At 46.1% G+C, this 21,845-nt stretch overlaps 1 protein-coding gene across 1 annotated transcript in view; it reads right to left on the reverse strand.

The window, feature by feature from the left end:
* Positions 1-21,845, reverse strand: part of FMNL1 (formin like 1) — a 355,813-nt gene that overhangs the window by 27,179 nt on the left and 306,789 nt on the right. Inside the window, exon 19 of the mRNA XM_069237968.1 lies at positions 1,301-1,369. Coding sequence (XP_069094069.1) covers positions 1,301-1,369 — 69 coding nt within the window. The remainder of the gene's footprint in view (positions 1-1,300; positions 1,370-21,845) is intronic.

Raw genomic sequence — 21,845 nt, forward strand, 5'->3', positions numbered from 1 at the left:
TGTAACAGGGTCAGTCCCCAAGGTGGTAACAAAACTGCCCCAAGGGGGGACAAACATAAAGCATTTACCAATGTCACCAAAGGATTTTTGAAAGGCAAGCCCACGAACAAGTGAAAGCGATGGGCGTGAGGTAGGTGTGGTTAAAAGCCCACATAGATACCAACACAGCAGAAAATGCTGGGAACAACAAGATGAGAGTTGAAATGGGGGAGACTAGAGAGCATGGCAGTAGCACAAGGGAGAGTACAGATACCATGCTAGAGTGGCGTGAGGAGCATCACAAAGCGCGAGGGACCAGAGAGAGGAGAGCAGTGGTAGCACAAATGTGAAAGCAGGCGGAGGAGGCTGGAGCGTGATAGCAGTACAGAGAGAGAATGGGAGATAGAGGACACTAGAGCGGCAAGAGGCTCTAAATTGGGGGAAATCCCAGAGGGATAGCACTGGACAGAGAAGGCTGGAAAAGGGACAGCTGCAGCAAGCAGAGGGGGCTGGTGTTGGCAGACAGATAAGGTTGGAAAGAAGCTTCCAGGACAGAGAGAGCTGCCTCAAGACAAAACTGGACATGGGACAGCTGTGTCAGAGAGAGCGCCAGGCGGTAGAGGTTGGTAAAAAACCTGCAGCTGCAAAGTGTGAACAAAAAAGTCAGAGTGAGGCCTTAAAGAGTGCAGCAGCAAAACAGAAAGGACATCAGGGACCAAGAGAGTGCAAACAGGAAAATGAAGAGGTGCCCGGAAGCAAAGACCCCAACACTGCTGTAGCAAGGGTGCCATGGGTCATAATAAAAGTGAGGAAATGCCGTGTCCTGGCATGCAAACCATGCAATCGGTAGTGCTGGGATCCATAACCTGGCGGGCAGCCTCCTCCCTGCAGAGCTCAATTGCAGGTAAAAGGCGAATGCTGCCTTCCTCAGGGGCAAGATGGCAGCAACTTCCACCTTTTATGACCCACAAACAAAGGTTGGGGTCGTAGCATGCCAAAAGGTGACCGCCCTGGGGACTAAAGGTGCTAAAACAAGAGAGCAACCCCGAGACAGCAACTGTGGCTGATTAGGCAAGGTGGCTGGCATAATTCAAATAAGGACACTGACTAGGGGTGAATAAAGGTGAAGGGGTTACCTCGAGTAGGCAATAGAGACCCACCTGGTGGCAGCATGTACAGCAGCGCAGATATAGAAGAGGCGGGAATGCAGAGACACAAGGCAGTATCCAAGAGCAGTGATAAAAGGAAGACATGCAGCTCAGAGGAGCCCTGCAGCTGAGAGTATTTCTTCCTTCCCAGTGCATGGGCCAGACATCCTTACCTCCAGTATCTGCCGCAGCTTGGCTGATGACTTGATGGACATGGATGCAGCTATAATGGCGTTCAGTTGCTGCAATGAAGATTAACACATCTTAGGGGACCTTCAAGCTAAAGAATTAATTGTAAAATAGCACAGAGCACAGGCCATGGACACTATAGGTTGGGGATGTGGGGTGTATATGCAATCTTCACTAAAATATATATAGATTACAACGTCAAAATAGCATGCCCAGGTGTGTTACGAGTGTTAGCTAATGGAAGCTGTATGAAGTATACAAGCTTGTCAGGTTTGAGGTCTTGAACTGGTCTCATCCTTTCTAACAAACTTCAAGCAGATAGCAGGTTTAGGAAGTGTCATCTCACATTCTGCCTCCATGGCATATGGTGTTCCCAGATGGTAGGTGCTTGCACCTAAATTGTTCATTCTGATAATGGAACATCTGAGTATCCTGACCAGAGGAGAGCAGCATGGCCATCCACCAATATGCTACTGACCATCGGATACATGTAAATACCTCAATCCAGGACATTCCTACACATTTCCTCATGTTTAAGCGCGAGAAAACTGAATTCATGGTTTTCTGTCGACCCCATGGTTCAAAGTCAACAATGACTGGCTCAAAGAACTGCACAGTGACAGCTTTGCCCTGTCTCTGACAAAGTCAAACCATTGGATTGTGGCTTTGCTTTCAGTTGACCATGAACAGAATAATCATGTAGCAACTAACTCAGAACCATGCTTGATCCTTAAAGGACTTGAAAATATTTTCAGCCAAGTAACTTCCACAGCGTTAATCAGGCCTTAGTGTTAGCTAGTATTTATTGACTGGAAGAGTTTGATGGGCATTCCAATATTCTCTGTAATCCAGTTACAGGCCATTTTCCACTCAGTGGTTAGGCGTATAACTGGTATAAGGAGATATGATGATATTTCCACTGCTCTAAGAGATTCCATTATCCCCCCCGCAGAAGCCAGAACAAAGTTCAACCTGGAATTATCTTTAAAGCAAGACACCTAGGGTAACCTGCATGACTTAGCTCCTCACATTTATCTGATTCCGCAACGACTTGAGAAGCTTTGTAACCTGTGTCTGGAACTAAAATAAATCAGAACTCATAAAGAGACTGCCTTCTCTGGTGAAGCACCCACCCTGATCCCCCATGAACACTATTTTGGATTTCATCTTCTACCAACTCTGTCTTTGACTCCTCCCTTTTTACCTTGTCTACTCCACAACGCTGACACTCCCTTCTTGCTCTTTCTCTTCCCCCTTCCATTTTTTTCTCTGCAACTGCATGATGGCTTGCCCCATAAGTTCTCTCTGTCTCCTGTTATTCATCTCTCTTTATCGTATCGCTTCTTCATGCTTATTTCCTGTGCCACCTCCTCTTTACTTACTGCTTTACTCCTTCGTCCAGCTAGGCTAGTAGCATTACTGCCTGCACTTGGGACATGGGTACCTAGATCACGATAGGTTGAAGTGATTTGGCTCCTTTTAAGGGACTGCGTCTCAGTCATTGTTGCTTGTACAACAAGCTGACACATATAGGTTGAGTGCGTTTTATAGAAGTACATAAACAGAAATGCAGAAATTAGACACCTGGGTGCACATGATTGGAACATACGCTGCCCAGGTGGTAAGCAGGTCCTACTGTGGATAGAGGGCTACTTATACCCTCACCGGCTAGGTCGTGAAGGGACCCTACACGGAATATGGTTGGCCATCAAGGTGGCTTCTCCGTGTTGTAGGCATCTTTGCTGCCTTAGTCCGGAAAGCTTCATGAAGAGAATATGTGAGAATTAAAAATAAACGTTAAATCTCCCTCACTAGTGTGGGACTTTCATCTTGGAGAAGGGCTTTGTGCAAAGGGCTAAATTCACTTTAATGGGACAGTAGCTGCCAGGTGCCCCTAGCTATGTGCAATGCCTTCTGCCAGACCAGGTTAACTTGTTAAGAAGCAGCACTTTGAATCTGAAGCTTGCAAGTTTAGGTATCTCATTACACATATATGGGCATACAACTTCCGAAATGTACAGTGCTTTTGACGAAAAGGTGTTACAAATTACATGGGGCTTTGTGACAGCTATGGGGGCGCAACACACAGGAGTCATCATTTTTTTTAATTGAAACATATATTATTGATCTACAACTATGGAATCCAACCGTGGGAGAAATACCTCTCAGATAAAGAGAAAAAACACAAGGAGATCCTAGCTGGTCTACAGGTCAGTGTCTTAGACTGAACTCCAATGAGGGCGATTGCATCATTCTTAAAAGATTGTTACAGTTTTCTAATTCACATCGTAGGCTATGCTTTTGGGTGACCTGTGATCTGGTCTGGCCTCTCCATTCTAGCACTCTGGCATTTTCCCAGAGGCCTGCAGGCTGGAAGGTTGCTTTCAGAGGTGGGCGGGCTGCTGTGGCCCAACCATGGTAACTGAATATACACAAAATGAAGGGCTGGGAGGTGTTAACAGTCCACCACATACCTTGCCCACCTGAATACATAAGTAAGTACAGTGTATGTTCGGGAAGTCCAAATTTGAACTTATTAATTTGATATTTAAAATTTCATTTTACGGTGTGATCGGCCCCACAGGAAAGTGAGGATTAAAGTCTTTTGGGGACAAGAATCCTCACCCACCAAAGAGGCATACTTCATCATAGAATTCTGTTCCACGCTATGCAGGCAGTGCAACGCAGCCAGGAAAACACCCGTGCCCCCATTTTATTTGCGACCTTTTGCAGTTTGGGGGGTGCGCGGGGGAGGCTTTTTCATGAATGTCAATTCACCAAAATGACGTGTAGCGGAAGTGACGTCACACACCCATTTTGACCTTCAATTCCACTCACACACATGCTTACACATGCGCACATTCACACTTGCACACACACACGCGCTCATCTAAACACACTTCCCCTCAAGCAACATACATTTAAAAGCAGGTTTTTTTTTTTGCTTACCTCAGCTGTGAGGGAGGGTCTAATCCAGCTAATTGTACTCCATTTTTTATTACACTAATAGTGAATAATTAAACATTATTCACTATCAGTGTAATTGAAAAAAGGAGAGAAAACAAAGAGAAAGAAGCCCCAACCAATGCCCATAAGGACGAACTGCCACTATGTTTCTGTCAAGGCCTTTGCCACTTCTGAAGCTAGGGCTGGCAACGACAGTGCCAGGGGCCGCAAGGGCCAAGCCAGGGGTCGCAGCGACCGCTAAATGACGCCCATGGGGTTATTTGAACATTTTCGCCAGGACTGTTGTTTTGGCCATGTCTTTGCTACGTTAATGCAATGGTTAATTTGTAAATAAAAACGTGCTCAAATTAAGCACTGTTATCCCTGGAATGGTTATTATACACGGACATTAGTTGTAAGGAGATGAGCTACATAAGGTCACTTCTTTCACCATGGGATGTATACAATAGCATTGAAACCTCTAGCACGGACCCCACTTCCGCCCACTCTTCGTCTTTTCATATTTAAGAAATGAAACCAAATTATCTTATTCCAAAGTTGACCAACACTGAGTGCCTTTCCTAATTCATATCCTGATGAATCTGTTTAGCTGTCTGAAGAATTTACCGGTTTGCTCTGCTGAGTGGTTTTAAAGTTTATTCCTGTTTATTTTGACAACTGACATATGTTACAGGATCCACATTCCTTTCTAAACTGCCCTAATGTCCTTGGCCTTATTAGTGGTTCGTTAAAAACAACAGCCTTTCAGAACAAAGAGAACTCATCGTTCACTATGATACTGCAGTGCAAGCACATAGGCTGTCTTCGATTGCAGACATTGAGAACCTTGCACCATCTTGTGGCAGAATTAAAAACGACGACTTACCTGGTTAAAAATACATAGGGCCTCATTTATTAGGAAATGGGGCAGAGCGGCGCAGCAAGCAATATTGCTGCGCTAAGTTGAGTCATTTCCAAAACGCAGGAATGTGCCATATTTTCAAGAATATGGAGCATCCCTGTGTTTACCCCTGCGCCGGCGCAGAAACAGTTACTTACAGCCAACGCAGGCAACTTTGTGCCATGGTGCAAGGATGCCTGCATTGCGGGGGCGATTGTTTATGTGCAGGAAGGGACAACTTCCTGCACATAAACAATAATTAATGCTGATTTGCCAAAAAAAGCAAAAAACCAGGAGAAATAAAAGTATTTCTTCTTGTTGCGCCACTCTAACGCCACCTCTAGGAAGGTGTTAGTTTCTGGCGCTGCCTCAGGTTTATGATTTCTCGTAAATCTGGGCAAGCGTCAAAAAGCAATGGGTGTTGGGTGGGTACACCCATAGCAACACCCCTTGCACTACCCTTTGGTGCAGAACAGTCCGTTGGGTGGCCCATATTTACAAGGTGGCGTTAAGCCACAAAAAATGGCTTAACGCCGTCTTGTAAATGTGAAGCAGGGCACAGCAGGGTGGCGCAAGAGCTTCGTAAATGAGGCCCATAGTGTTAGAGACGCACATTTAGGACACTCCTAATTGTTGCAATTATTTTTTGGTCTATCTTAACTTTGCAGTGGAATTGCACCTACTGTTACCAAATCTTAAAAATACTCTTTAACATGTACATAGAGTGGCCTTTGACTCCACCCAGAGGAGTGTTCTACTCACACATTATGCTAGTGGCTATTTGTGTGTCTCATTAGAACTTCCAGGAAGTGCTTGCATTGGAATGTAGGCGGGGCCATTTTACTCTGTAAAGTACAAACAGCCATCACTTTATTTATTATATCCTTTATCTCCTATATGCACTCTATAAGGAAAGAAATATTTTTTTGCTACTTTTTTCTCAGCATTGGCTAAGCAATTAGGGCAGAATTTAATGATGTAAACAGCATCTGTGCATGCAATACATGCCTTCATTTACATGCACTGGCACATTAAAGCCAGGACTTCTGGCTTTGCCAAAAATTGTTTTTGAAGTGGGAGACATCAACAGAAAATGTATACAGAATAAAAAACAAACCATATACGAGAACATCAGCATACTCTCTCAAGTTTTCATGAGCATGCTACAAATGTCTCTAACATAAATAACATAACTTCAGTAGTTGGGGTTGATGGATTAGCTGGTGGATTGCTGGAAAAGAGAATTGGAAAAACAATTTTAAATATATGTGTCTACATGGGAGTTTATTGACTAAATACTGTTCTGTAGACGTAGGGTAGTGTTAACAGCTTAGGTTATCAGAGATATTGGTCCTGAAGTCCGGCCCTGGCCATAGTTACTGGGATACCCTTAGTGACATGCAGGCTGTTGAGTGCTGGCAATAGAAGAGAGCTTACAGGTTGGGTGTGTAGAACTACTGTTAGTAAGTATCCTGTCTATGCACCACACTTCCTTTCCCAACTCGCCGGGGGAGACCAGCGAGCTAAGAACTAATGCATGGTGTTTACTAGTGAAGCTAGTTCAAGCATCAGGCAGTGTTTCCAAGAAGTAGCCTGGAAACACTGAGGGGCTTATTTACCAAGGTTTTGTGTCGCAAAAAACATAAATTAGATTCATCAAGCCATGCAAGGCTATCTTGTGTGGCCCTGAGTGTCTTGATAAATCTAGAGTAACGCAAGGCAGCGCAGATCGTTGCGTTGCATCACACTGCAGCAGGGAGGTGTGCCATGGTGGAGTGTGGGTGTTCCCATGCATCCGCTCATGGATTCTGATACATTCCCAGATTACCAACACATCTTTATTTCTCCTCATTGTTCCCTCTAGGTTTGCTGCCACTGAGGATTGTTTTTGTGCAGGAAAGTGTCCCTTCCTTCACAGAACAATGCTGCCTGCAATGCAGACACCCTTGCAACATGACACAACGGTGCTTGCGTTGGCACTTGACAGCCAAAAGTCTGCCAGCGCTAGGAAGGGACAGGAATGCACTGTCTAATGGTAAATGTGGTGCATTACTGCCCTTTCCCGTTCATGGAGCACAGCGCAGCAAGGTGGCTTACTGCATTGCTTTGCATACATTTTTGATAAAGATGGCCCCGAGTATCTGCTCTTGACTTAGCGGCCCAAGAGTAGTCTTGACAGGAAAATGTAAAGTGAGCCATGAACATCACAGCCTTACAAATCTCCTAGAGTGGAAAGTGGTTCTGAATAAGCTCTGAGAGAGCATGTGAGGAAGGGCAGTCAGCATCAATCCCGTGCACACTACCACCTCTGTGGCATTGTAGCGATGGTCAATAAAGAACAGAATATAACTGGACAGTCGAGCCTTTGAGACTTTCCTCCCAAGTACGTTTCCACATTCAGTTAGAAGTACCTCACAAACCTTTACTGCACACCTCCGCTCACTCAGATTGTGTCCTGCTTATTGGCCGTCACAGAGACATCTGCTGTGTCGCAGAATTTGTTCGACAGTAGGGGTCACAAATCCCACCAGGTCTGCCTGTTTTCTCAGTTCAAGCTGAAGGTGTACTGAGTGCAAAAGTAACCCTTCTCTGTCTAGCTGACCCTCCACGTATCAAGTGCCTGGATACCCTCATGGATGAGTAGTGCGCCATACAAATACTGATTAATTGATTGATTGACATAACAGAATAACATGCTACTGCACTCATAGACAGAACACTAAATGCACACTGAAAACATCAAGGGCATGTCAGATAACCGAACACAGCCATCCACACAACATTGTGCACTAATGCAAGTGACACGCCAGTCCCACAACTAACCACATAAGAACAGAACTCTGATCACACATACAAGGCTGACTAGATATGTACCTAACCAGCTACTGTCCACCCATCAGCAGATTCCCGAACTGCTACCAATCGTACATATACATGTACCGAATAAAAAAGGTACGTAAACAAATGGAACAGCCCTCCAACCTCACCCTGCCAAACCACAATCCACTCATACTTATACATTCACTTAACAACACATCTCCCAAAAATACTCACAGTGGATCTGCAGTAGTACACATGAAACTGTTTAGAAACTCATTCCCATACTACAGAATGTGCTGCTATGCAACACGAATGGCTGATTGTGCGCTATAAAGTGCCAAAAAATAATAGCACCAACAAGAAATCAACAGAAATGGGCTGTTTTCTGCTACATATGCCTCCCTGGAGTCAAATGTCCAGGCAGACATTTTGTCTCCTCTTAACAGCAAACCACTGCCTGGACCGTCCCTGCCTGAATAACTAGATTGCCCGCCCCTCATACTTCGATTCAAAAGCCCTGCCCCTCCCTGAAGCACTACACCAAAATGACTGTTCACTTCTATACAAAGATGTATAGTAAATACCAACTTAAAAAACTATGTTTGGAGCATAATTTGCTCTTTCAAATGGTGGCGCAGTCAGGGCTGGAGAAAGAGTTCCGCTTCGGAAGAGTACTGTACGTTTTTACTCTTTATTTAATTTAAAGAGGACTTGCACGAGTATCATCGAGCTCACGACCACCGTCGTGTCCTACTGCACAAGTAAGGATGCAGCCCTCCTGACCCTGCACTAACACCTAACCCCACACCCATCCATCACAGGTGTCACCTGTTAGGTGGCTCTGTCGATAATAAGGCCCAGGCGCCATGGACGTCATTTAGGGGTGGCCAGGCGTTGCAGCTGCGACCCCTAGCTTGTCCCTTGCGACCCATGGCTTCAGAAGTGGTAAGGTCACTGCTTGGAACACAGTGGCAGCTCATATTAAAAAAAGCCTTTAAATGTATGCGTGAGTGCAGGTGTGTGTGTTTACTGAGACAGTGTGTGTAGGTGTGAGCGTGTGTGTTTAAGCACATCTGTGAGTGAAATTTAAGGACAAAGGGCGCGTGATGGGCGTGCGATGTCACTTCCGCTACCCCTGACATTGTGGTGAATTGACGTTAATGCCAGGCGCACGAGCCCGAGGCCAGTTATACCCCTTGCCACGTGTCCTTTATTTCAGCATGTGGGCCTAGTGCCCACGAAATCACAACAACCACAACCCTTCATGAACATGACTACAGTGGAAAAGTATAACATTTTCAAACATACCTACATGGATTCTGACACATTACACATATTTAAACTAAGCCCACGCTGGGTACCTTTTGCTTAACTGGTTAAGAGAGTCCGAGTGCACATTTCATGAGGTGGATGGAGGCTCTTAAGAGAAGAAGTGATGTAATCTATTACTGAAAGGGTGTGACAATCAATTGCAATTCTTGCACTTCTAGGAAGAAGCCGTCTCTTTTTCTACCGCATGTGTTTTTCCTCTACAGCATTAACCAACCCTTTTTTATGGCATTTGGCACTTAGCGCTTTTTTGTACAGACTTTATCATATGCTGCATGCCAGGTCCGATGAGCTTCAAAGCATCTTCCCGAGAGCAGGAACATGCCATGTGGGTCACGAGCAGTGTGGCCTATAGGATCTATTTGAGTCCATTTCTGAAACCAGGACATAGGATCACGTACATCTATAACTGGTCCAGTGTTGAAGAGTTCCCTGTAGTGTTAATACTTTAAAGGGCCATCTGCTGAATGATGTCACAATAGGTCTAAAACCCCAGCTGACATCACCAAACATTTTACGATGCCTATTGTTGGAGATTGTTAGCTACAGGGCTGGGGATAGAGAAGAACTGTAACTCTTTTAATACTTATTCCCTGTCAGAGGTTTCAATGGCTACAGTTTTAAGTCGGTGTTCCTTATATTGAAGCTGGCTGTCTTTTACCTCTACTGAGCACGCATACCACTAACTTTTGTATTTTCACTCTCTCTACTTGCTAAAAATCTGGCACGCTATCCACAAATATACTTCCCCTAAATATTCCAGGGCTGGAGTTGGAATATTTAGTTGTCCTGTTCTCTAAAATTAGCCATATTGCTACGCCTTCCCTTATGTTTATTTTTTATTTTCAAGGAAAGCATAGAAATCACCTAATGATTACTAGTGTAGGAGAGTGAGCAAGCCTCCAAATGAACATTTATGGTGTACCTTACTGTAGTTTTGACTCCATTATCACGGTCAGCTGAGAAGTCAATAACAAATGGTCATGAAATGAACCCTTTACATTTCTACGGAATTGCACATATTTTGTACATCAATAGGGAGTCATCCTGTTAAGAGTGAATATCTAAATGTAATAAACTCATTTAACATATATAGGATTGTGGTGCAGGCCACTAATCACCAGTAAGTGTTAGCAACTGCGGGAGGTCCTGCTGAAAGTAGTGGTATATTTGTAATGTCGCTTCAGAACCTAAGAGAGCCACATACACTAATGTTTGTTGTTTTACATAGAAAATTTGTCACTTAATTGTCTTAAATTTACTTGATATTTAAAAAGCCCCACAGTATATTTATGTGTATTGGGAGTTCATATAAACCTGGCATGTAGTGTACTGGGAGTTCATGTGAACCTATGCTACAGTGTGCTGGGAGTTCATGTGAACACAGGCTACAGTGTACTGGGGTTTCATGTTTCATGTGACCCTAGGCTGCAGGATGTGCTACATTACTCTGAGATGTTCCAAAAAGAGCAAAGTATGTATCAGGAGTTGCACTCAATGTATGTGTTGTGCTAAAACGACCAACATGTTTGGCATAGGTTACTGAACCAAACACAGGAGATAACGAAGGTGTGAAAGATGAACTGTGACATATAACTAAAAGGTGTAATCCAGAGTACAACTAGAAACTGAGAAAAGGCTATTTAGGCTAAGAGCTGCATCTGTGCCCATTTCTTGATGTTTTGGATATTTCATATGTTATAGTAAAGTGGCAATTTAAGTGAACATTCTTAGTAACAGTTAACAGGAATGACATTCACTGCAAGTAGGCATGATTCACATTCAGTGGAAATCCCACTTGAGGTCAGGATGGTAAGTAGGGGGGCGAAGACTGTTGGAAATGGCCCTTCCTGCAGGGTTAGGCCCAAACTTTTTGCCTTCCTCCTCCTATTTTTCTGACCATCTTTTTGTTGGCCTTAGGACTCTGAGCACTTTCCCACTGCTAACCAGTGCTAAAGTGCATGTGCTTCTCCCCTACAACATGGTAACATTGGTGTATCCACAATTGACACATTTAATTTACATGTAAGTCCCTTGTAAAGTGGTATACCATATACCCAGGGCCTGTAAATTGAATGCTACTAATGGGCCTGCAGCACTGATTATGCCACCCACTTAAGTCTTAAGTAGCCCTGTAAACATGTCTCAGGCCTGACACTGCAGGGCCTGTGTGTGAGTAGCTGTATCATGTTTAGTACCATCGGAATGGTAATAATAACTCATCTTTACTGGTAGGGTCGGATATATTATTAATATTTTAGAAATGCCACATTTTAGAAAGTTGCCATCTTTCTGCACTCACTGCCCTGTGTGCCCACAGCCCATCTCCAATACACATCAGGCTTGGGATAGGTGACAGCTACACTTGTGCATTCCCTTCTAATGCCCACAACATAGGATACTTAGCTACAGCAAAAGTCTTTCTAGGGAGAAAGTTGGGAAGGGCTCCCACTTGTTAGTTTGGAGCAAAGGCTGACCTGAAAGGGGGACCTGTGTACTTCACAAGAAGTACAGGGTCCATGACTCACTAAAAACAGTACACTTCTGGACTCAAGGAAATGCTGCCAGAATTGACTACTCCCAGGAACGGCTACCCTGCTTTGCTGTGTCGCCCGGCTGCCTGCTGTTCTCTGCCTGGTAGCCCAAGACTCGTTCCCCAAACCCAGAGTGACTCTGAGTGACTTTTGCTTTCCGTTGCCGCTCGCTACTTTGAATCACCCCAAGCAGCTTTGCCAATCTCTGACACCTGCAACTTTGATCACCCAAAGCTGCCCTGCTAAACCTTTGCTGCTCACTATTCCGAACCACCCTGCGCGGCTTTGCCAAACTCTGCCGCTTGCAACTTGGATCACCTGGACCGGCCCTGCTGGACCTTTGCAGCTCGCTATTTCAAATCACCCTGAGCAGCGTTGCCAAACTCTGCTGCTAGCATCTTCGATCACCCTGAGTGGCCCGATAGCTGCAGCTGCACCTGAAGAGGCATTGCTAAACCCTGCCATCACACTGTTCCTCCACAGTCCCCACCTGCTTCCGTGGTGACAGTGCCTGGGAATCACCCATCTGCTCCCCAACAGAAGCGCAGCCAAGGATATTACTGTAGTATGTGTAATCAACGCTCAGATGCACCGGGGAATCCCAGCACCACCTCTTCGATTGCATCATTGATTATCAACCTTGCTTTAGTTTTGAGTCTGTAAAGCAAATATTTAACCAAGCACTAAATAGTTCTGGATTGGACTGATTTTAAATTAACCAGATAAACAAGCTTTATTTTTCTACATCCATGTGGGGTCTCTTTTTGTGGTGCACCTCTTGTGATTATTGTGTGTGCACTGCACAAATACTTTGCACATTGCCTTCTAAATTAGGCATGCCTGCTCTGCGCCAAGCTACCAGAAGGTGAGCACAGGCTAATTTATGTCATGTAATTGACTTGCCCCGATTGTGATCCCTACTTGGACAGGGTGCATACCTCTGCCAACTAGAGACCCAATTTCTAACAAGGACATTGTGGGATTTTCCAAAGCTGCTCACTACTAAATCGGGCCTCAGTATTTACAGCATTATACCATTGCAAGGGCGAGGAATGTCCAAATAACAGCTACTGATTCTTGTTTAGGACTGGAATCTGAAGATTTTTAGCGCACTTAGCAAACAGTGAAAATTACAAGATTAACAAAGGAAATTCATGTAGCATAACATATTAAGTTAAATATTGCCACACTTCTTCAAGACAAACGTTAAACTGGATAACTTAAGCACAGATGTCTTTTGTTGGGAATAACAATTTTAAAAAAATGCTCGGGTCAAGTGGTTGGAGTTTACCTTATGTGTAACAATGTGGATGAGATTGAAAAAGTTTCATTTATAGTCAATGTTAATGTGTTTATGCTATTTTGAAGTTACCTGAGGTTCCCAATATAATGATGGGGAATTATTCAAGCATGTGAATCTATGAAAGATACAATGGTGGAGAAGCATGCATATCTTTCATGTGCATACCAGGGATTTATAGGGCCCATCCGATGAGTGAATTCATAATACATTTTAAAACCCAAGTAGGAATAATCAAAGGAACATTCTAGAATGCCTATTGTTGGTGATTGTCACCAGTGCTGGCTGCCTAAAAAGAGTGTTCTTTTCTCTACACTGTGTGACCCCCTTTAAAAACCCTTTCCAGTATCAACAAAAATGGGCAGATAATTAAATTATCATTTGATGCTTTGCACTGTTTCAACGTATATGTTGCACCATATTGTATTGTGTTGCCACTGCCCTTCTTTAAAAAAATTACTTGATTGATAATTTGTTTAACCTAATCAATAATAACAATCATTCATACAAAAAGTAAAACTGCAAGGTGGTGGATCTGTGTCAATAATGTCTTAAAAACAAACACTCTTTTCCAAGCATTGTGCTTGCTAAACAAAGCAATCCAAAGAGTACTATTGTGTGGCTAAGTTTATTTGCTGCATTAATACTCCTGGGTTTACTGGGGAGCTCTTTTATGTTTGTAAAAGTGCCATCATGCTAGGACTCAAACTGAACCAGCTCGATCAGTGCTCAATGATCCATCATCTAATGCCAGAAGAGCACTTTGTTCCATGTGCAAATATCACCATGTTATGAATACAAAATAACCTGAAATCATTGCAATTTCTTCCAAACAGTAGCACGTGCCCAAACATGAAGCAAAGAGTGCAGCAGATGGCTTCGGACAATACATTCTTCTCTTTAATCTTAAATGTTTCCATCGTGCTATGGGCTAGAGTGTGCATTACAGCTGGCAGCACATCAGCTTCTTTTCCATCTGTCCATTTCACACTATCATTAGAAAATCTGTTCCATTAGTGCTGAAGAGCCTTGTATTTTTGGAGATATTTGCAAGATTTCTATGTTTTGCACTGGTGTAATTTGCCATGTAGGCATAACTGACCCAGTGCAATTTCACTTCTTTCCTCAACACAAACAGTATTTGTCCTGTCCTCTACATCTTGTCTTTTGCACTAAACTCTAAATGGCACTTTGGGGTATTTTTACTAACATTCTGTGCTACGTTTGCACACAGAATTATACACATTGGAGCAAAATGTTTATTTGAAATTTACTGTCCAGAGCAATCTTTGCTTTGAGCAGGAAAGTCATGTGAAGCTGATCGAAATCAATGCCTTGCGCTGCTTCGCATTACTTAGCATCAAGGGGACATTTCCACAGGTGGTACATGGGTGTTGCCATACAACCACCCATGGTTTTTGGTGCAAACACTATCTACTAAAAAACATTGACAGGGTTTTGCATCACAAAATAACACAATTTTGACATTGGTGTCATTGAGTAGAAATGGTTTTATTTCTCCAATCTTTTCCACCTTTGCATCTATCCTGCACTGTAAAACTCACATATAAAGTAGAATGATTTCAAAGTTAGCCTAAGCATTGTTTTGTTAGATATTATGCACACAGCCTTGTGCTTAGGTGCAAAGGTGCGTGTTTGTTGCTGACAGCCTGATTGTGCGCCACGCTGGGGAGAGAACTGGACAGTGCCATATCTCTGTAGATATAGTGCTGTCCGGCTATCCTCCTCTCATGCAACACACCTCAGCAACTTTGGTTGATGCACTGCTTTGTGAGACACTTTAGTAAATATACCCTCTTGAATCTGGTTAAGCAGCTCTGAGGGCAAATACAAATTCTGAACTCTGCTTACTTTCTGGGTTTAGGTGGAGAGATGTTACTGTTTAACTAGATCATCTACATCAATAACACTCTAAGGCCCTCATTCCAACCGCGGCGGTCAATGACCGCCGGGTTGGTGGACCGCGGGAGCACCGCCGACAAGCCGGCGGTGCTCCAATGGGCATTCCGACCGCGGCGGTAAAGCCGCGGTCGGACCGGCAACACTGGCGGTCTCCCGCCAGTGTACCGCCGCCCATTGGAATCCTCCAAGGCGGCGCAGCTAGCTGTGCCGCCGAGGGGATTCCGACCCCCCCTACCGCCATCCAGTTCCCGGCGGTTCTCCCGCCGGGAACCGGATGGCAGTAGGGGGGGGGTCGCGGGGTCCCTGGGGGCCCGCTAGTATTTCACTGTCTGCATAGCAGACAGTGAAATACGCGACGGGTGCCGTAGCACCCGTCGCACCTTCCCACTCCGCCTGCTCGATTACGAGCCGGCTTCATGGTGGGAAGGTCGTTTTCCCCTGGGCTGGCGGGCGGCCTTTCGGCGGCCGCCCGTCAGCCCAGGGGAAAAGTCAAAATACCCGCCGCGGTCTTGCGACCGCGGTACGGTATTTTGACGGCGGGACTTTGGCGGGCGGCCTCCGCCAGTGTACCGCCGCCCATTGGAATCCTCCAAGGCGGCGCAGCTAGCTGCGCCGCCGAGGGGATTCCGACCTCCCCTACCGCCATCCAGTTCCCGGCGGTTCTCCCGCCGGGAACCGGATGGCGGTAGGGGGGGTCGCGGGGCACTGCAGGGGCCCCCGTAAGAGGGCCCCGCTAGTATTTCACTGTCTGCATAGCAGACAGTGAAATACGCGACGGGTGCCGTAGCACCCGTCGCACCTTCCCACTCCGCCGGCTCGATTACGAGCCGGCTTCATGGTGGGAAGGTCGTTTTCCCCTGGGCTGGCGGGCGGCCTTTCGGCGGCCGCCCGTCAGCCCAGGGGAAAAGTCAAAATACCCGCCGCGGTCTTGCGACCGCGGTACGGTATTTTGACGGCGGGACTTTGGCGGGCGGCCTCCGCCGCCCGCCAAGGTCCGAATGAGGGCCTAAATCTCCTCTCACCTCAAATATCGCAAATGTCTTATTTATTTTTTTGAATATATATTTTATTGGCATTTGACACAGGTACATGAACCAGGTGTATATCCATGGATGATTCGACCATTAAGATACTTATCAAACAGTTCTATTATGGTACGTGCATCCAAGACAGGTGATATACCTGACATATGTCCATAGCATGTTATTATATCTGATCCTTCAGGTTAACTCTTCCTGTACCAACAATAACGTCCTTCTGCCCCCCTCCTGCATCTGCTCACCCCATTTTTCATTGTGTCAGAGTAGTGGAGTACATGTGCCCATGGTATGAATCTATGTTTCAGGGCCAGCACTTTAATTATTTTCCTGTTCCCCATTCTCGTTTTGTGCTAAAGATGTAATGGATGAGTCAGGGGAGTCCGATTCCAGCTCTTTTAGACAATCTACCAAACAGTCCCAAGTTTTGGCAGTATCCGCTTGGCTACAGCCCCTTGCTGCCTCTTGATGTAAAGCCCTTCCCTCCACTTCCGCCCACTTCAACAATGTATCCCTCCATTTCCCTAGGTGTGGTCCTCTAGTGGACTTCCAATGCAGGCTAATTTCTCATTTCGCTAGAATCAATGCTAGGTCTATGTATTTTGTGGTAGCCCTGTGGGATCTGGGACGGGGAAAGTCCACCAACAGAGCTACCAGAGGGGAAGCAAGTATTCTCCTGTCTGTCACTTCAGAGACACTTTTGAACACTTCCTCCCAATATTCTCTCATTTGTGGGCACATCCATAGCATATGGCGTAATCCAGCTGCCTGCTCATTAGATTAGGGACACCCAGCATTTTCCATGTCAATCATCTTGGATTTTTTATGTGGGGTGAGATGGGTCCTATGGAAAACTTAGAGGTTAATTAATTTAAAGTGAACATTTCTGGAGACTGTGTATACATGTGATGTAATCTTAGCCCACTGAGTCTCAGCTTTGGGTGCACCTAGATCCCATTCCCACGCTAACCTCAATGTGTCCAAGAGGAGCAATGTGTCCTTCCTTAATGCCCTATATATAGTGGAGATTGCCTTCACTCTTCTGGTGATGGTGCATATGGTCTAACATCCCGCAGGTGCTGGTGGTTCAGCCACCCCCTGCTTCCAGTGTTGCTGTACTATGGATATCATCGATCTAACAAAAACTGCCCTGGTGGAAGTCTGTAGTCGTTAACCAGGGTATCAAAGGGTAAGAGGTCGCCGTCTCTGTAAAGATCCCCAAGTGTTGTAATATTATATTCCGTCCACCTTGACACACACTCAAAGGCCTGGCCTCCAGGGAGTACAGATATCCCAGTGATGGGTGTCTCTGGTGTGTGGGGCAAGGCATTCCACGTACTCTGTAGACTGCACATCCAGCATCTCTGCACAACCCGCATCTCTGGCAGGCCCGCAGTGTGTCATCCCCAAGGGTTTACTAGGATCCAAAGCAAGCTATTATCAGGTGCCAACGTTTGTTACCCTTCCCCATTAGGTTTTGCTCCCTCATGTATCTATTGTGCTAACCATTGGAGCAGGCTCACCAATTAATAAAATTCCACATCAGGTGCCGCCAGACCTCCATCGTCGGTGGGGCGCTGGAGTTTAGTCAAGGCTACTCTGCGTCGATGTGGTCCCCATATTCACCCTATCAGTACTGAATTAATCTCCCGGAATAGGGAGCCAGGCAGCTATTCTGGCAGGGTGACAAAGAATTAGGTTAGGCGAGGCAGGGCCACCATTTTGATAAGGGCAATCCGTCCCGCAACTGATAGGGGGAGCATCCTCCAAAATAGAGCGCCCGATCTGAGTTTCTAAATCGCACATCCCACATTGCCTTCCAGAAGGTCATCGGGCTCATGGTATATCTATACTCCAAGATATCTAAAAGTGGATGTCACCCGGGAGAGGCCTCGCAGGTCCTCCGCCGGAGGTGTGCACATCTGCAACAGAAAGATCTAGGATTTTTGCCAATAAATGAGCGACCCCGATAGGTCCTCAAAGTTCTCAAGTAAATCGATTGCACCCTTTAGCTCTCGATTGGCGTCATGGAGGAAGAGCACCATATCATCCGCGTATAGTGCAATCTTGTGAGCTCCTCCCTCAACGACCAGCCCCCTATAGTGATCACCCGTCCTCGCCGCTTGTGCCACAGGTTCTACAGCTATGGCAAATAATAAGGGTGACAGAGGACAACCCTGTCTTGTTCCTCTACCCACTATATAAGGCTCCGATATGGTGCAACCTGTCCAAACACGGGCTGTTGGGGACGTGTAGAGCAATCTCGTCCATCTGATAAATCCCTGCCCAAACCCCATCCTCTCCAACACTTGATATAAATAGTCCCATCAGAGACCATCCTCAATATCAACAACACAAAAGAATGATGGACGGAGTGCTGACAATGCAAACACTCTCCCCCAGTCACAGATCTGGGTTTAATCCATCGTTTTTTTGCTGCCCATGCCATTCCAGTTTGGACCCAGCCATATGCAAATCAGTCTCGACCCTGTTCCCCATGGGAACAGTCCAGCCCGAACTGCCAGGCCAGGTCTTCCCTGGACTGGAAACAAGCATCCTGGGACCGGTTTCGGGGTTTCACCCCTCATCAGCCAGGCTAGCTTGAATCCAGTGGCATGGGAAGCACGGGACCCACGTCTGGGCATACCCTTCCCACTTAGGGCGACATTAACAACACAAAAGAATGATGGACGGAGTGCTGACAATGCAAACACTCTCCCCCAGTCACAGATCTGGGTTTAATCCATCGTTTTTTTGCTGCCCATGCCATTCCAGTTTGGACCCAGCCATATGCAAATCAGTCAACTGTTATTATCACTGTACTCTCTACCTCTAGCGGCTGTTGCTGGAGGATGGATATCAAGCGCCTAATGTTGAGGCCAGTGTTGCAGCCGGGTATAAAGCTGATCTGATCCGGGTTTATCAGCCTGGTCATGTGTGGTAGAAGGCGTGTGGCAAGAAGCTTACTGAGGATTTTAGAAGAGGTATGACTATGGCTTCATTCATGGAGGGGGGCAGAGAACCCATCTCCAGCGCCTCTGAATAAAGGGCACGGAGTCTGGGGGCTAGTGTATCATTATATGTGCTGTAAAATTCAGCTGGGAGTCTGTCCGCCCCTAGTACCTTCCCCATGGCCATTGATTTAATGGTCGCCCTAATTTCTGGGAGGGAAATATCACTTCCCTGGGACAGGCCCTCCGCTCTGGATAGATGCAGAAGTTCCATCAAGCAACGACACTGTGAGCAACAGATGTGCTCAGCAGGCGGGGCATATAACGATGTAAAGTATTGAGCAAATCTGGCATTTATCTCATTCTGCCGAAATAATTGGGCTCCCCTCTCATCCTCAATCTGCATTGCTAGAAAACTCCTTTGAAAGTGGTTCACCAACCATGCTAGGAGAGCTCCTGATCGGTCCCCCTCTGTGTGCGTCCACGCTATGTATGTCCTATGGTCAAAGAATCCCAGCCTTTCTACTGAAGCCATTACCTTCTCCCTGGCCTCCAAAAGTAACAGGCCCAATTCCGGGGCCGCCGGCCTCTCCCGTTCTAGGGTTCATGGTGTATCTTCGTGTTCCCCAATTTCCTTCTCAAGGGTCCTCTTAACCCCCATTGTGTTGGCCATAGATTTACCCCTGATCATCATCTTAAAGGCCTCCCATTCCATCGCTCGAGAGGTCGCGGCGGCATCATTATACACAAAACAGGTTTGGATGGTCTCGGCAATCGAATGTCAGAATTTCGCATCTTCCGATGTTTCCACTCTGTGCCACCAGTCCGGTATTCGAGGGCACTCTCTATGCCACGCTATTGAGAGCAGCAGTGGATTGTGGTCCAATATCGTGCAGCATAGGTATTCTGCAACACAAGCAGTGCTGCTGACCTCTGGGGATGCCAAGAAGGCATCCAGTCGGACATGGAGGTAATTTAGTCTTGAGTAGAACAAGTAATTCCATTCTATGGGGCGGGTGTGTCTCCATGTGTCTAAAAGGCCCCAGCGGTGTTGCCAATCAGTGAATTCTTTGGCCGTGCGGTGTATTGGGGAATGTGGTAAAGGGGTGTGTGATCTATCGAGCTCAGTGTTTGAGACACAATTAAAGTCCCCTCCTATAAGAGTTGCTTGGGTTAAGTGAGGCACTAGTGTATTTGATAATGAAGCAAGGAAGGACCCCGATCGTGGTTAGGTGCGTATACTTCCACTATTGTGATGTCTCTGCCTTCCAGCCATCCAGAGACCAACATGTAGAGGCCCTCCGGATCTATCAGTTCTTTTGTTTTCTGAAAGGGGACCGCGTGGCGAATCCACAGTAGAACCCCTCAGGGGAATATTGAATATGTGGTGGCATACACTTGCCCACGCCATCGCTTGGTGATGGCTTTGACTTCTTGACCTGTGAGATGTGTTGCCTGGATAATTGCATTGTGTGCACCCCGCCTCTTTAATTGGGAGTAGACTTTGTAGCGTTTAGCCATACTATTCAATCTCCTGACATTCCATGTTATAAAGTTATAGGTTAGGAGAGACGCCATGTATTAACCATGGCTAATATATGTGTGCCCCTTTGTCCTTGTGGCCAGCCTCCGGGGAAGTCCCCAGTACATATATACAGTAGTGTTTGAGCAGATGCTTCCCCAGTGGCAAAACGTATAGCAAACAATACAGATAAACAACCAACCCAACTCCCGTTCCCCAGGACCGGTATCATAACCATCCCTGTCCAAACTCTCTTATAACGCTAACAACAGTTCATTTAGGGGGGTCAAAGCAAGGAACTCCGGGGCAGACTCTGCTGAACATTCCCCATGCCATCCGTCTCCCTAGGAGGATCCGGTGAACCCCAGCCATAGTGTTGGTTGAGCTCCTTCATCATCAGAAATAACAGTGCTGTTATGGGGCCAGGTAGCCCCCTTGTGCTCCAAACAACATGGGCGTAGCAGGGCTCTTAATTCAGGTATTTCAAATGTGCCTCCCATGTTCAATGAGCATCCACCGCACTGTTAGCTCTCTCCCAGTCCTCGAGGAAAGCTGATTTAACATGTATGCTCCAGGGCATGTTGAGTTTATATGATCTCTTCAGAGGTACCAGGTGTTACCGTCGGTGCTGGGTCAGCTGAGTCCAAGGAGGAAAGCGAGACGCATTCAGAGATCGAATCTTGGTCCGACAGATTATCCGTGGGGTGGGCGCTGCTAGAACTTTGTCCGCTAAGGGTCTCCGCCATCTCCACTGCTTCTTGCCTCTCCATTAGTGTCTGTGAGTGCGATGGTGCCGCCACTGCTGTATTGCGTTGTGATTTCCTTCTGCGTCACATGTGTGGGATTAGTTTGTCCTTTGGGTTCTCTATCATGGCAGGAATGTTTGAGTCCAGGCATTCCCACACCTGTTGGGGGGAAGTGAAGAAGAGAGTAGTATTATTGTTAATAACATGGAGCTTGGCAGGAAACAACATAGCATACCGGAGTCCCAAGTATCTTAGCTTTTTCTTGGCCTTAGCAAAAGATGCTCTTTGCTTCTAAGTGTCTCTCGTGAAATCTGGGAAAATCATGATGAGGTGGCCCTCGAGTTTTGTCTCACCTTGCAGTCGCGCCTGGGTTAGAATATGATCCCGGTCTCTGAATTGGAGCAGTTTAGCGAAAAATGGATGGGACCATGTGCCTGGGGCTGATGCCGAGACAGCACCCGATGGGCCCGCTCAATCGCAACTAGGGGGAAAGGCCCTCAGGGGCAATTTCTTTGCAAAT

This window comes from Pleurodeles waltl, chromosome 6 (assembly GCF_031143425.1).
Source record: "Pleurodeles waltl isolate 20211129_DDA chromosome 6, aPleWal1.hap1.20221129, whole genome shotgun sequence".
Lineage (NCBI taxonomy): Eukaryota > Metazoa > Chordata > Amphibia > Caudata > Salamandridae > Pleurodeles > Pleurodeles waltl.